Below are 15,908 nucleotides of genomic sequence, written 5' to 3'. Positions count from 1 at the left end.
CAACAAAATACAAACATGCATAAGAAATAATGTTACAGAAACAAACATTGCTAATTTTATGTCTAAACCTGTTACTGAAAGATTAAAACATTCCTTTAAAGTTATTATTGTATTTATTATTATTTTGTATTTATTATTTTAGTGTGCGAGTGCGATACCTTAATGATCGCATTTATTGATCTCTTCAAGTGTCTAATATCTTTGTGAGACCAACGACGCAGCAACTACATCCGGGTACCTGTGGTGACCTTGGTTGGTTGTGAATCATGGCGGCTCTCGTGAGGTTGAGTCCTGTGTGTCTCAGAGGAGTCAAACGTGAGTTTTACCTTCTTATTCCTATATTTCTAGCTCCTTGTCGCGATATATATTTATTTTAATGTTGAAGTTTGATAGAGACTCGTCATAAGGCGGGTAGCATTGACTGTTAATGAGGAAATCACGACTGAGGAAGACTACTCTTTTCAAGTTCACGACTCTGAGTTACCGTTAGATAAGCCGACTGTTTGTGTTGCTATTGCAGAGTTTGATTTGTTTGAACGCCAGTTTATATCCTATAAACTGAATATTCATGATATCAGATGGTTTAGTGTTGGTTTCACTTAGGGAGGGTTGAGTATTACTGCCACAGTGACAGTCTATCCGACCGTGACGTTACTGCTCACACGATATGAGACTTGCTCACGAAATCTCATTCATAGAAATAATAATTCCAACTTTTACACACATTTACGTTTTAAACACGAAATTAGAGGTCACATTAGACACGTACTGAGCTGGAAAGACCCTATTTATATTTCGGTGTCCCTAATCCCCACCAAGGAGCAATAAAGCTCCTTCATTTAAAGTTCATGTAGGGTGAAGCTTGCTCGCCACCGCCCTCTATGACTGAATGTGTGGAGAATTTCTAAACCACAAGTTGGCTCAGTGGAAAACACAAGCTTTTCTGAGCTCTTTCCTTGACACAAGATTTTCTGTGCTTCTTCCTTATGAGATCCAACAATACATTCTTGTCCTATGTAGAGGACATCACTTTCAAAGCTTTATTAAAAGAAATAGCTTGCGAGGATAAAACCTGCTGTGCTCTGTAGAGGACATCCTGGGCTTCTCAGTGATATCTAATTTGTTAGGGTTTATCCATTAAAACAAAAGATCTGTCTTTCGAGAATGACCACCAAACCGACCTTTTTTGTTTTATGAGGGTACGAAAAGAAAGTTATCAGATTTATGTAAATGCTTTGCTTTTATAGGTAAATGCTGTGTGTAACTTAAAAAACAACTTTTAAAGCTAATTTTTTTTAAGTTTTAGTGTCATGCTTTTTTACTTACTTAAAACAACCTTTTTTCCCTCATGTCCTCCACAGTGGACATGGGAACTTGCTTGAACTATTTTTTTCCATGTAAGATGCTGAGCACTACAAGTGACAAAGGAGTGATATACTTCCTAATTAAGCTTCAAAATCACATCAATACTTGCATACATAAACATGCTCACTCATAAATACACATTCAGATACATAGATATGTACACACATACACCTAGACACAGGTGTAGTACCTCAGTTGCAGCAGATAAAACAGTGATAATAATATCATAAAACATATTTTAAAAATTAAACGTTGAATTAAATACACCACAACTCTAGCAGTTGCAGTGTTACCGCCACTTATCTGAGCAAGAGGAGCACTGTTTTTTACAGCTTAAAGGAAGGAGTTGTTTTTCAGTTTGTTTGTGTTTGATTTGATCAGTATCTCTTGCCAGAGGGGAGGGGGGACAACCGCTTGTGTGTTGAGGCTGATGCAGATGGCTTTTCGATGTTGTGGGCCAGCATAAATGTCACCAAGGTGGTCCAGATGCTAACCTCACAACCTATTTGAGGTTTCCCCCATCCTCTGTGTCACAGCTGCTGAACCACACTATGCAGCTGTAGGCCAGAGGTGAGAAGGCCAGGTGTGACAGGGTCAGATGTGAGAAAGCCAAGAAACAGGCCAAGTATTCCACCTCCTCTCCTTGAATGAAGAGAGGAGAGTGCTCTGTGCACTCTGACCCCCTAAAGTTCAGGATTATTTCTTTAGTTTTTGTGGTGTTGTATAAACAACAAATACAAACATTTAAAGCATTTGTCATTTATTCATCCGATGTTTTGTTTACAACTCATTCCATGTAATCTGTGGTAAAGTTTTAAATGCTGTGCCTTTTCGTCTTGTCTTTTCAGCTCTATTCTACCAAAGCACTTTGCTGGCCAGGCCGTTGGTCGTACCGTTCAAACACCGGGAGCAGCCCTACCAGCTGACAGCGAGTATTCATTCGTCACAGGCTCTGTATGGTCAGTGTTGACATGTGGAAACGAGAAGTTCTATGTATGCCGCGAGTACACCCATATGGAACAGGCACAAAAAAACAAAACAAAACCAGAAACTGATTCTTCACAGAAAAGGTGTTATGAGATATTTTTCTACGTTTCTTGTGGTAGTTTTCCAGGCTCTCTGTCCACTACACGAAATGTGCGCGCAAGTATTTATGGGTCTGTGAACACATCGTGCAGAACTCCGCCATGTGTGATTAAAAGTGCAAGAGGGGAAATGTGGATGATATACATACATGTAAATAAGATAAATGACATAAGGCTATGAAGTCTGTTAAATAAAAGAACCAGGGCCCGTATGCATGTTCAGTCATTAAACAAACGGGACCATTAGTCCTAACATTCTGTTATGGAACGACCGTTTGGCTGCAGCGTTAGCCACGTGCACGACTGCAAATAATCAGCCAGTTAACCAATTACACCATGAAAATGATGTAGGTGCAGATTACGTCATAGTTTACCTCCTGGAAAACCCTATCAAACAAAGTCAAAGTGCGCATGCCTGCCACTCCTAAACTGCAACAAACCTGGTGAGGGGTAACGGTGTGACTGAGAAAAGATCAAGAAAAACATTTTCAGCAGAAAAATTGAGATTTTATTACAAGAATACACATGGACCAACAGCTGTTATCCGTAAGTCAACCAGGTAAACAAAGAGAAAGAGAATCTTGAATAGAGTAAATGTGTTTAGTGTTCCGTGCGCACAGTAAAAAAAACCTCAATAATAAAATCAGCTGCTTTTAGGAACACGCACTGCAGCACTACCCCAGTGTCTTGATGAACTTGATGAACTCCAACATTTTACCACACGTCTTAGAAGCAAAGAGCAAATCAAATTTTGAACTAGAGCTGAAACGATTCCTTGAATGATTCGAGGTACTCGATTACAAAAAATACTCTAGTAATTTTCTCCGCCTCGAGGAATCGTTTAATTTGAAAAAAGATCAAATAGTGGTATTTCAAATAGAGCTGAGGCCATATTAAGAGAGTTTTCAGACCCCTCAAGCTACCTCTTATACAAAATAGCAACAAATCTAGCTTCTTTTCTGGAGTTTGGAGACTAATGGGTCCTACGAAACGGGTGCTATTTGGGTCCGCAGCATCTGATGAGATGTACAAGGCACAAAAAATTGTGTCAAAGTGTGTTTACAAATTTTGGAGCTACCAAAGCAAGTGCTCTTACTGACATGCTGTATCAGAAAATCCTATTTCTTAAAGAGAAAAATTTTCATTTGAAAAATAACTGCTCTTTATCCGATTTTCGATTAATCGATGGGATTTTCAGTAGAATACTGGAATACTAAAATATTCGATTGCTGCAGCCCTAGTTTGAACTAATGGCAGTGAGCCACTGCTCACTGGGAGCAGAACATGTAGATATCAACACCAATGAACAGGAACGCATGTTTAATTTGTCTTGATAACTTTCTTCCGTTCCCAGAGACCGATGTGTTGTTTAGAGGAGTGACGTGTTTGCGTACCTCCAGTTTTATTTGATAGCAAACAGCCCGATGCCTCGATGATTTATGACTGGCTGTTTGGTGCCCAGATTTAGTGCTCCAGATGCCAATAGTGGTGTCAGTATTCTGACACCGGTTCATGTCAGGCCTGACTAAAGCAGACGACCAAGAGTGTGACCTCCTATTTTCAGGTTAGTGGGTCTTACACACAGAGAGGAGGGTGGAGGAAAGCGCCTACTATAAAGAAATGACTCAAATTTCATTCAGTTTAGAAAGGCTCTTCACTAAAGTTCCTGTGGAAGGTTTGGTAGCTAGTAATGAAAGACTTTAACTTAAGTTAAGCATCTTAATGTTTTCATCTATCATACAAAAATAAAAAAACACATACAAACAGAAGCAGTAATGAGGGATAGAACGTGACCTGCTCACACCCAAACTCAGACATCCTTGTGAAAGTCTCCATTTCTAAACCACAGCTTTAAGTTTGTGTATTTTTTACTTGTTTCAAGAAATATAAACCTTTTCTCTTTCGGTCAGAAAACTGATAGACAAAAAAATCTACTAGACTCCCAATGCTTGGGCTCATTTTGTAAGAGAAAACTGCACTGCATGCAAGTTAGTGTTCAGATAAGCCTTTGTTTAGTTTGTTACAAGAATACTGAACCAATAATCTGTCTCAGAAATTCAATTCTCTGAATACTGCATCAAATTTAGTGTAACTGTTCCAGGAACCTGGTCTTTAGCCCCAGAAATGTGTCGTTTGAAAAGATTCCAAAAAAATAAAATCCTAGACCAATTTTGAGTATTTTTTGAAATCAGAAAAAGAGTCCCAGTTTACTTCCTACAGTTGCATGTGAAACCACATTGTTTACCTAAATACTTAAGCTTCTGCTTGCCTCAAACAAACAAGAAAAAAGCTGCAGAAGGAAACCTTACATCTTACGTCAGCTGTTTGGCAGTTTTAGTTCCCTTGGTTTAAAGCCAATGTGTTTTTTTTTTTTTTTGGGTACTTGTGTAAATTAGTTTTGAGGTCAACACCAGCTCGAAAAAATAATAGGAGCCCGTAAAGAGGAACTGAACTTTCTGCTGCTCTTAAACGATGACTGTGTCTCAACAGCATGGAAGTAGACATTTGGGGATATCGGCCCTGACCATAGAGACCAGACAACAAGCTAAAGATAGTGACACCTTTTTTAAAGCCTAACTATAGCTTCTCAACCTCTCCTTATTGTATCCTCAAAATGCATAAAACCACTCTTCATTGTGGAGTGACAGAGAACCAGGGTGGTGCTCATCTCCAAGTTTGATTTGAAGAAACATGTCTGTGTTGTACCTTCTCAAGTCTCTCTTTGTTTGGCATCAGGGTGTTCTGTCGCTCATTAGGAAAGCTTATGTCTTTAAATCTCATCATAGCCTTGAATCATAAATGTTAAAAATTGTTATCAGAATTTAGTTCATCCAGACAAGCATCTCTTTGTTTTTCACCTGTTAGCATGAAGTTGATGTGCTGTCTCTCTGTCTCCACAGCGGGTTCTGGCTCTAAAGCCGCCTCTCTGCACTGGACAGCAGAGCGAGTGCTGAGCATCCTGCTGCTGGCCATGGGACCTGTGGCGTATTTCAGTCCCTCTCCTGCCATAGATTACTCACTGGCTGCTGCCCTGACCCTGCATGGGCACTGGTAAGACCAACCTACATTTACACAGACTCTTTTAAAATCATCTCTCTTTACTCCACTTTATTTCCTCCTCAGCTTTTTCACCTTTCTTTATTTTTCCTCTAAAACTGATATCTCATAAACACAAAGAGGAAACTTCTTAAAATGTTTAAAAAGCTCTTGCTTTATTTCAAGGATGAATTGATTGTAATTAGGAGATCGAAGGTCACCATGGCTTCTGCAACAGGTTTTGACGATAACTCAAGATTTAGTTGAGGCGCAACGACATCAGGACAACTTCCACAAAATTTGTGGGGATAATCCACTGGAGTTCAGGATGTACAAGTGTTGCAGCCATCCTGGCTCTAATAAACCACATTTTATACATATCTGCTCTATGTTATTTGAAACTTCATACCAGGAATACTTTTTTTTTGAGGTGAAGCTTTTGTGAACCTGAGACTCACCAGAAACAAATGAACTGGCACCCTCCAGGAAATGAATCTGAATACTTTTCATCTGGTTGCTTCTCAAGTTTCTCATTTGGCTAAAATCTCTGCAGCACACAGAAAAGATATTCTGTCCTGGAATTTGTTCATCGTGGAAGCTGTCTACATCAGACACAGAGATTGGGTCTGGATCAATGAGAGACAAGCTTGTTCCTTGAACTTCTCTCCTCAGCATAAAAATTTAGTTTGTTCACTGACCCTGATGAGACAAAAGCCAAACTCTGTGACAGGGTGGTTCGGTGTGTGGGGGTTTAATCTAAGTCATCTCATCGTTGCTGTCAGCAGATATTCAGTCAGGCCCGGTTGGTTCCAGCTCTGTTTGCAGACTTCAGAGGGCAGCTTTAGCTTAGCGTCACGGCGGCGTGTTCGCCCATCAGTCAGAGCGCAGACTGAACTGCCTGGCAGGTGTGGGCCACAAATCCCAGTCATGAGTAGTGATAAGTCCGGTTAAGCAACAGCTCTCAGGGCAGGTATGTATCTCAAAGGGGTCAAGCCGTGTCCTCCGGGCCAAGACCACTTAGATAAATTCTCCTGTGTCATTTGGCATTGGAACAACCAAAGGTTGAAGCATGAGTAGGTTGGAAAGTTTCCTCTTTTCAGCAAGTCTCCTGGAGAATTGAAGTCTCCCTAATAGGATTTTATTTCTTTGAGGAATGTTGGAGCTGAATGTAAACCAGAAGAAGACGGCGCCAGAAAAACCCAATGGGACCTAAACCCATTATAGCCTTATTTCAGTCTCAGACATTCATGTTATATGCTGCTAAGTTTTAATAAAGTTTAGTGGGGTTTATGGTGTGGGAATGCACGGATTATGGTTTTTCAACATTGAATATTCAATTCTGAGATCCAGTCACAGAAAAAGTCATGTGACAGCTTTTGTAAAAGTTTTATTTCTTCATGTTCACTCCAAATTTTGTGAAAGGTGCCAAATGAGACTCCTGTCTTTGATGTTAAAAAGGACAGTTTATGAGAGGCAGGGAATGTGGGTAGAGAAAGAAGAAGTAATTTGTTAAACTCATTAATTTTTGGGTGTCAACAATCTGGAAAAAAACAATTTATGGGATGCTCGATCCAAAGAAAAAGACAGTTTGACCAAAGACCTGACTGATCTCAGTGTGGTCAACTTTGGTTAGATTTTCCTGCTTCTCAGCTCACCCACTGCTCCTCTTTTCTGTCTCACAGGGGGCTCGGGCAGGTGGTAACAGATTACGTCCATGGCGACGCAAAGATCAAGATGGCAAACACCGGCCTCTTCCTTCTCTCCACGGTCACCTTCGCCGGTCTCTGCTACTTCAACTACAACGACGTGGGCATCTGCAAAGCCATCGCCCTGCTGTGGAGCAAATAAACCTAACTGTGGACTGGGAAAGTTAGGAGGACCTAGATTACTGGGACGGGAGCGATGTGGTCCTGGCTGATTGTAAAAATTGAAGGTGTTTCATGTAAATTCTTATAAATATATCATTTTGACAATATTACAGCGATTCACTAAGTGTGAAATTGTAATTAATGTTGATCAATTCAGCCTGTCTGTGTGGTAACCCGTTGCTCAGTGTAGTTCAGGAATGGTTCGGCATCAGGTGTCCATGTTTTTACATCAATGGAGGAGGTTAGCTTCTGTTTGGGTTCAGTTAGGACCCACTTTAAGTTTTCTTCCTTAGCTCGTCCATTATTTAAAAATGTCACGACCAATTCTTCAAACAGGCACAAACCACGGCTTCAACGGAACATCAACGTTTGACTGCTAATTTATTGTTTTCTTGTGGCAGATTTGTTTAATGTTTTGATTCACGATGTGTACATACTATGTTTTCCTTTTAAACCCATCAGGAAGAACACGTCAGCACCACAGATCAGAGCAGTATTTGTGTCATAGTTCACCCTCCACTCTAACTCACCAAGACACTCATCATCATTTGAACTCATAATGTTTCCTGTTGTCACCCACAGCTTCAAAATGCTTCCTTTCACACAGCTGGCAGGTGCAGTCAGAAAGTCTGAGGCTGGGTAGTAGAGCCAGCCAGGAGAGTTACATGTGGTTTGTGCAGAGCAACAAGTTTGAGACACTCGTGCATTGAAGGAAACAGGTGAAGAGGGTCATCGCATCATTTGGTTTCTGTATTTGTGCCAATTTCCAAACAGAGTGGACTCCTTTTGATTCACGTTTGATTGAAAGATGCTTCCAAAGAATTGTTCAGAAACACAGAAAGGGATGCTGACTGATGTTTCAATCTGAATTAGATTTTTTTTGGTCTCAAATCAGACTCAAGTCAAAAACAAGTCGTTCCACTTCTGCTGTAAAGGAAATGTTTGAAGCTGACTACGTTTGTCATCAGGTATCAGGGAGGACAATAGCTGATTTGTTCCCCAGCTGGACATGTCTCTTCCTCTTTCAAATAGTTGCCTCCGTACAAAATGTGAAGCACATGTGTTTGAAAAAGAAAAGGTAAACTGTTTCAGTTGGATTTTCAGATTAATGAGGTAATTTGGATCAAAATCAGTCAGTGTCTCGTGTTTAGTATCTCAGGGAAGCATTTGTCAGTCAAATTTCAAACGGCACACCTCTGACATGCAGTGATCCTTCATGTTGTACTCTCCCTGGTGTAATCCAGTTAATAACCTGCCTGCTGCTCCGATAGTTTATTAAAAATTCTGTCTTAAATCTTAAACTGCGCCATCCAGCAAACACCAGCTCCTGAAGTCTGGCGTGCATTTGTAAGAAAGCTGTAATCTTTAGCAGAGTCTGCTGAAAATGCCGTCCTCTGCAGGATCACCTCACCTGAGACAGTCAAATAAAAACCTTAACATACCGGGTCATGCTGTACACTGTTTGACGTACAACTGCTTCCACTGTATGAGATTTAAAGATGATTAAAAATGAACTTTTGTTTTGAAAATGGGAGTAATCTTGGAGCTGTTTCTCAAGTTTACAAAAGCTTAAATAATAAAATCTTAACATGCAGTCTGTAAAAAAAAAATAGCTTCTGATGTTATAATCTGCTGATAAAGTAACCGCTTCACTCAATCTTTGCATGCAGCTAAAAACTAAACAGGCTGAGTTAAACTCTGAACCGTCTGTTGTCATTTGTCCATTCACCTCTTTGTCAGTCATCATTTGTAATAACTGTTCAGTTCATGTCCTTTCAGATAAAACGCACAAACTGAGATGTGGAAAGGACAATGTTCCGTTCCTGCCTCAGCAGAATAAAGTTGGCTTTACAGATTTCTTTTATATTTGATTTTTTATTACAAAAGCTGGAGAGTAAAAAAAGAAACATCATAGAAAACATTTATAACTCCCTTTTACATCCATAAGCACTTGGACACATTTACAATATACAACAACCTCAAACATAATATGTGGAGTTGTCACAAGAAGATGAAGTGAGTCATCTTGTACAATGTAGCGGTTAAAAGACAGAAAAGAAGCAGAGGATGGTGGTTGTGTAAAATAATTTTTAAAGATGTTTTTGATGTAAAAACTTGGCAAAAGCATCAAAGCAGCAAGCATAAGAACTCTGACTTATTTATACACGCTGATTGGTTCATTCCAAAGTTATTTTTCTGGCTCTACAGGAAGTTGTTGATGAGTTCATCATAACCAACAAACCCCGGGAAGTTTCGCTTTGTCAACAGAAGTCATTTAAATTAAGGAAAACTGGCACTGCTCGTTCACTTCACCTTGTGGTATTTTGAGCAGCACAAGTTTCTGCAGAAAGGTCTGGCTCTCATCAGACTTAAATCCCAGGTACTGACCCTGGAACAGAGACGACTGGAATGTGTATCTGTTAGACACTGATTGGAGTTTCTTCAGGTAGAACACAGCCTTGTGCGCGTCTTCCGGGATATTTTCTGGTGGCTCCTTTAAAAGACAAAAAAATTTTTTATATTACCTGTACAACAGAGATGATCAGAGAGGTCATAAAAGTGCATCCTCTTAGGCAAGGCAGGCTGTTTTCTTACCATGACCTCAGGATAAACATCGTTCTGGTTCTTGCAGCAGGCCACCATCTTCTTATTTTCTTTGGTGAAAAACAGCATGACGGGTTTGACTAGCTTCTCTTTCAGGCTGCCGTCATGATAAATCTGAATGTTGCATTTGCAGCCTAAAAAAACACAAACGAAGAGGAGAAAAATGTTTTCAGTCAAAAAAAGATATCGCTGGACCCCGGACCTCAGACTGGAGAATCTGTGGCTATGGGACAAGTCTGTGAAGGTCCTGCACTAGACCAGGGACCCTATGCACGTCGAGTCAAGACACAAAGGGGACCATAACATGCCATTATGGAATGGTACATTTGGCCATAGTGTTAGTTGCATGCATGACTGCCAAAAATTGTCCATGTAACTAATTACACCATGAAAGCGAGTCACATGCAGAACATCATATGTCTCGGGAACTTCCTGGAAAACTCCTTTTGAACAATTTCAAATAGCACATGCGTACCCCACATAACATGAAATATGATGCGTCTCCTTGAGCTAAATTTGCTGTATATCTGCCTTGTGCAGATGGGAGAAACTGCCAAACAAGGTGTGCCGAGCTTAAAACATTCAACCTGAGGCCTGGAGGCTGTAATGGCTGCCAAAAGTGTTTCAACAGAGAACAAAGCATTTATTCACAGGATAGTTTTTTTTACCATTTTATAGTCATAATAAGCAAAAAGGACCAGGCAGGCATTTTGAGGCTCAGGTGCTAAAGGATAAAGGCTTGCCCCTCCAACGTGTGTGGTGAAGATCTCAGGCTACTTTTTAGAGCCAAGCATTCAGTTTACAGACTGATTCAGTGACTCTGATGCATGAGTTACAACAAGTTGGATATAGTAACTCTTACCAGGCTGACTTTGCTGATGTTTGGAAAGGAATTGGATTTGGAACTGTTCGCCATCTAAAAGCAAACATTTGCTCTGGCTTTTGATCAAAAACCCAGGGCATTCCGGGGATTTCCCAAAGGAGTCTCCGTCCACATCTGTATTTAAAGGAGAAAAAAACATAACATATTGTTCAATAACCTCACACAGTTGTAATCCCTGTATTTCCACTCTGCTATAGACAGACCAGTGAATGAACCACATACTCCTAAGGAAGTCATTTTTCTTTGTGTATGCAAAACCTGGGGCAGTTGAATGCTTTTCAAAAAAGTATGAAGCACTGTCCTACCTGTTACTTCATGGGCTGTAATAAGAGCGATGGAGAGAATGTGACAAGAAATAAGAATTCGTATATAAACATTCAAAAAAGATGATGCCAATACATTATAATACCTTGTCCAGTAAATGAAAGAGGTAGAAAAACCTTTTTAAAAAGCTTCACCTTCAAAGTAGAAAGCGTTCTCATATTCGCTGACCCACTTTACAGGGATGCACTCATCAGAATCCATCAGGAAGAGCTGCTGAAAACAAAAGGCTTGTCATTTTGGATGTCGTACACATGTGGATCTGTGCTTTGTACAGCAAATTACCCAACACCCTTTGTTTTATGTTTGGATAGAGGCGGATGTGGGGCGAGGAAGCACTGTCCTAACCTGTCCCTCCAGCATTGGTGCTGGCTAAAATATTGTACACCTGTCAGGCAGCAGTGCACCTGCATTCCAGCGTTCCAACTTATATTTTGTTAATCTGTTCCATTAGTTCACACACCCACAAAGTGGTGACTCATTGACCGTTTTCTCCTGACAAGTCTCCCACAAGTTGAGGGAGCGCCAATTTAATCAGGGACTTTCCCTCTGAGGGTACCTGAGGTCCAAAACAAAAACCGGAAACACACTCTTTGTGTTGTTTCACAACAGCAGGCCTCTACTCGCACCAAGACACGGTGAAACAAACAGGAATCACACCTGTTTTTATTCTTGGGACATCAGATACTTACCGTTAAAAAAAAAAAAACACTCCCTCATTCTTCCAACCCCTGAGACGATCACTGACAGGATTTTAATTTCCTGTAGTATGACCATGTCTGTGTGTGCAAATCACAGTATTTGAGCATGTGCCTGTGCACAAATGTTCTGTTTTTCTCATCTTATTTGTGTTGGCTACACTCTGAATGATTGTAAAACACTTTGGCACAAACTTTTTTTAGCTATGACCCTGACCTTCCTCTCTTATTAAATCACTAACTGTAAGACTAAAATGTTTTGAGAGGACATAAGACAACATTTTGCCTTGACAGATGTCCCACAGAACATTTTATTCTTGTCCTGAAAAGCTGATGTCTTTAACTGTCATTATTGTGACATGATACGGTGCATCTGTTGCCAGGATAGAGTTAAAGTGAAATATGGACTCATTACTGGAATGGTAGTAAACTAATCATGTCTGTTGGTGAGACAGTTTTTGGTTTGGTTTTTCAATTTCATCTCACAACTGCTTCTATGAATCAACATAAAACCGTCTGTAATGCCTCAGTGAAGGGTAAGGGCCTGACATTGTATTATTTACAAAGTAATGACACTATGATATCAATAAAAATCAATCACACAAGTCAGATCTGCAAGTTGGCATTGACTTCTAATTTGTAAAGTAAAGGGATATTTAACTTTTCAAGTGGTATAAGTGTTTGTTGCGTTGCTTAGGCCACTGCAGTTTCAAAAGTGAAGACAGTTTTGAAACCCATTAAAAAAAAATAGCATAAAATCTAACATTTTAAGAAGCGTGTTCGGGAAAACATTTGGCAATTTTTTAAAGGATTTTGTTTAAAAATTTTTTTTGGATAGTTTAATAGAGTTTTGTATGATTATGGCAGCTTTTGGATAAATAGGTAAGGCTTTGTTTGAGTGTTGGGCTTTTTTAATCTGAATACTGAGATATCTGAAGGGACATTGCATAACCTCCTATCTTATCATGTTTACATCTTCTAACTAAAAACACCTCTATTTATAATCTTTCACCATCTCAAGTGGAAAAATGTTCACAATTATAAAGAATGAAAAAATAATTGTGCAATGTCTTTTAATGATATTTTAGAAAATGTGTTTAAAAATATACTTATTTCTTGATGCCAAACTATAATGTTGGACCCATCATACCACGGTCACAGGCCCTCTTATCTCCCATATCTTAATAAATATAAATGCACTCACATAAGTTGTAAACATGAACGAATGGACTTTAAGTGAACTTTTCAGCCAACATTATGTTGTTCTAAATGATATTTTTTCTTCAATAAAACTTGAGTCTGAAAGGGTCTAATGTTTTAGCCTGAGTTAAGTCAGAAAGTTAAAAGTTTGAAATTAAATAAAACTAAAATAAATAAATAAATAAATAAAAATAGCATTTAAAATAGTTTAAGTCAATAGAAATCACCAGCAAAGCTCAAGTGATCAGTGTCAGTTATGAGTAGATGCCCTGAAGATGCGTGAAACACTTAAAGCTGACAGGATTTATAAACAACTTCAGGTTTTCTGTCAAGCTATGTGAAGGAAAACAACTTAAATCATAACCAAAAATCTGAATTTCATATCAAAACTGCACATTATGCAGCTCTAGTTTCACATAAATCAGACTGCCGGTTATTTTGAGACACTGTTGGATCATTTAAGTTGTCTCATCGATGTAAGTGCTCCAGTAGATATAATGTAGGCTATTTTTCTGGTAAAGGTGGCCCAGTTTTTAAAAAACTAGCCCAAAGCAGTTGATCGGGAGTAACGTGAACTCTTTAGAGATAAAGTCACAGTTTTACGTCAGGCAGCTGTAAACGTGATGCAAGAAAGTTCAGATAAGGAGTTTGAAATACCTTCAGAAAGAGGTTGGCTTTGCTCTAACACGTTGGCTCTCCCCCTGTGAATGAAGCCAGCAGACAGACAGTGAGTAACCATCAGATCAGAGCGCCCTGCATCAACATCGAACTACAGCATTTCGCTTTTGTCATCACATTTTAACCAATCAGATGTGTAGAATGACTTCTTCCCTGGACGATTCGTCTTTGAACCAACGTGTTAAACGTGTTAATACAGTCTATGGTGTTACCTTGTTTCCAGATTTCTCTCTGACTGCGCTAAGGGCGGACTAGCACAGCGTCAGTAGAAAAATGCCCGCGCCGTGTGTGTGTGTGTGTGTGTGTGTGTGTGTGGGAGGTGGGAGGTGGGAGGGCGTGTGTGTCCCCGGCCAGTCATTTAAGCGGAAGTGATGGTACTGAAAGACGAAAGCGCAATTCCTGTTTCAAAAATAACTTCTTGTCCTGTTTCTTGTCTTCCTCGTACACCCTACAGTCACGTTTTAGCTCTATCATAATATTAAAGCACTTTAAAAACCAAACAACTATCACTCCTGGTTATTCCGGTATTCTGGTTATGTATTGGACAAACTTAAAGCGAGGTGAAAAGGTTTGGCAATAATTTCCTATCTTTCATAATGGCGTGTTTGCTTTTACTTTGAAGTCCCCACCAGGCTGACACATGCAGCTGTGCGCCAGCAGAGGGCCAACAGCTGGATGTGAAATGCTGTAACAGACTCAGAAACTGTTGTGGTGTTACACAAGTTCACACTTTAAACAGGGCTTACTACTACTACTACTACTACTACTACTACTACTACTAGCAGAGATCTCACACAGATTATCAGATCAAGGTCATATTTATAGCTTTTCAGTTTAAAACTTAGTTCACTGTCCAGAAAATAAATATTAATTTTTCAATTTGGTTATATCTAGCTGCACTGAAGTTCATCTAGTTGTTACTGGTGACACTTTAATGGCTTTTTACTAACCTCATATTCAATGATTTTATTTTTGTCCTGATCTTATCAACCAGCAATCAATCCTATTTCCTTCCTGTCGTGTTTTTATTTTCCATCTTGTTTTTAATCTATGACGAATTGCTATTTTATGAGGGTGTTGACCTTTGCATGCTGTTTGTTAGTTATCTGTTAATACAAGCATGACTCAAAACAAATGTACCCAAAGGTACAAAAACCTCTCTGTTTCAGCCTCCCATGATTATGCACAGGACAAGTTTGACCAAATTAAGGTATTAAACTGAAGAGTACAGGCGTTGTTTGTTTTAATTTCACAGAGATATTTTAACTTAAAAAAAAAATGTTTTTACTGTTTAGCTCATTTTTGTCTGCGTCACAAAACTCTGAACTTTTATCTTGAAAGGACTAATCTTATACAGGGCAAGACAAAGGTGCTCACCCTCAACTGTAGATTTTAGGCTCCAATCTCATGGTATTTTTAGTTGTTGACAACTTTACGATCTGCAGCCTCTCTGTTGCACTGATCTGAGCAAGTGTGCTGTTATTTAATTGCTGCTCTAATTTCCTGCCTGGATGTTTTCTGAGACAGATTCACAGGTAGAAAAACTGCTGGCACTCCATAAAAAACCTGCTGCACTGTCTAGCCTGATGTTTTTGTAATAAATTGTAAGCATCATTCCAAAGAGCCAACACTAAGGTTTTTCTGTGTTATTTAGACCTCAGAAAGGCTTCGTTTGAAGTTCACCAACTTCAGAGAGGAAATGAAGCTGATCAGTGTGCAGGTCCACCTGGGTCTGTCTTTGGCAGTGATGCCGGGAACGTGTTACTCAAATATGATGAGTATTTCAGTAACAAGTAATAAATAATGAACATAATAATATACCATATAACCCTTTTTAAAGATACTCAGACGCTTAACGTAACAGATGCAAGTACATGACACAGATGACAATAAACAGAGAAAATAGTCCAGTCTTCAGCTTATAGAAGCATGGATAAGGGTTCCAGTGACAGAGAAGGAGAGGGTAGGGCGAAAGCGTGCAATGTTGTAGAGGTAGAAGATGTTTTGTTGTTCCTGATGTGTGATTTGAAGGAGAGAGTGGGATCAGGGATTTCGCCAAGGTCTTGGACAGAGAGGGAGGGGATAACTGTTTGACCATCAGTGATGAAAGAAAGTGAGATATAGTCCAAAGGTTTGAGGAGCTTGTTTATGGTGCGTGGATTGGGGAAGC

At 39.5% G+C, this 15,908-nt stretch overlaps 2 protein-coding genes across 3 annotated transcripts; one reads left to right on the top strand and one right to left on the bottom strand.

Moving 5' to 3' along the window:
- The first annotated feature begins 205 nt into the window (after positions 1 to 205).
- On the top strand, positions 206 to 8,883 carry sdhdb (succinate dehydrogenase complex, subunit D, integral membrane protein b). Its single transcript, XM_074680015.1, has 4 exons — positions 206 to 315; positions 2,214 to 2,324; positions 5,351 to 5,501; positions 7,169 to 8,883. The coding sequence occupies exons 1-4, from the start codon at positions 267 to 269 to the stop codon at positions 7,332 to 7,334; spliced, it is 477 nt and encodes a 158-aa protein (XP_074536116.1). The 5' UTR covers positions 206 to 266; the 3' UTR covers positions 7,335 to 8,883.
- Positions 8,884 to 9,223: 340 nt separating this feature from the next.
- On the bottom strand, positions 9,224 to 14,027 carry LOC141798190 (interleukin-18-like). 2 transcript variants are annotated; one of them, XM_074680013.1, is made up of 7 exons: positions 13,951 to 14,027; positions 13,718 to 13,761; positions 11,300 to 11,378; positions 11,147 to 11,161; positions 10,821 to 10,955; positions 9,950 to 10,092; positions 9,224 to 9,848 (listed from the first exon to the last, which is right to left on the bottom strand). In XM_074680013.1, the coding sequence occupies exons 3-7, from the start codon at positions 11,364 to 11,366 to the stop codon at positions 9,630 to 9,632; spliced, it is 579 nt and encodes a 192-aa protein (XP_074536114.1). In that variant the 5' UTR covers positions 11,367 to 11,378; positions 13,718 to 13,761; positions 13,951 to 14,027; the 3' UTR covers positions 9,224 to 9,629. The 2 variants fall into 2 exon arrangements, with proteins under 2 accessions (XP_074536114.1, XP_074536115.1); XM_074680014.1 differs by having other exon boundaries at positions 11,300 to 11,375.
- Between the last annotated feature and the right edge of the window lie 1,881 nt (positions 14,028 to 15,908).

This window comes from Halichoeres trimaculatus, unplaced genomic scaffold, assembly GCF_033239565.1.
Source record: "Halichoeres trimaculatus isolate MK-OKI-2021-1 unplaced genomic scaffold, fHalTri1.1 fHalTri1_scaffold_9, whole genome shotgun sequence".
NCBI classification, from domain to species: Eukaryota; Metazoa; Chordata; class Actinopteri; order Labriformes; family Labridae; genus Halichoeres; species Halichoeres trimaculatus.
This window is presented reverse-complemented; position numbering and strand designations above follow the sequence as displayed.

Excerpts from the sequence above, each read along its gene's own strand:
- sdhdb (XM_074680015.1), top strand. The coding sequence starts at position 267 with ATGGCGGCTCTCGTGAGGTTGAGTCCTGTGTGTCTCAGAGGAGTCAAA. Across the intron at positions 316-2,213 it reads GTGTCTCAGAGGAGTCAAAC|CTCTATTCTACCAAAGCACT; the intron begins GTGAGTTTTACC and ends TTGTCTTTTCAG. Across the intron at positions 5,502-7,168 it reads CTGACCCTGCATGGGCACTG|GGGGCTCGGGCAGGTGGTAA; the intron begins GTAAGACCAACC and ends TCTGTCTCACAG.
- LOC141798190 (XM_074680013.1), bottom strand. The coding sequence starts at position 11,366 with ATGGATTCTGATGAGTGCATCCCTGTAAAGTGGGTCAGCGAATATGAG. Across the intron at positions 10,093-10,820 it reads ACATCAGCAAAGTCAGCCTG|GCTGCAAATGCAACATTCAG; the intron begins GTAAGAGTTACT and ends GTGTTTTTTTAG. Across the intron at positions 9,849-9,949 it reads ATGTTTATCCTGAGGTCATG|GAGCCACCAGAAAATATCCC; the intron begins GTAAGAAAACAG and ends TGTCTTTTAAAG.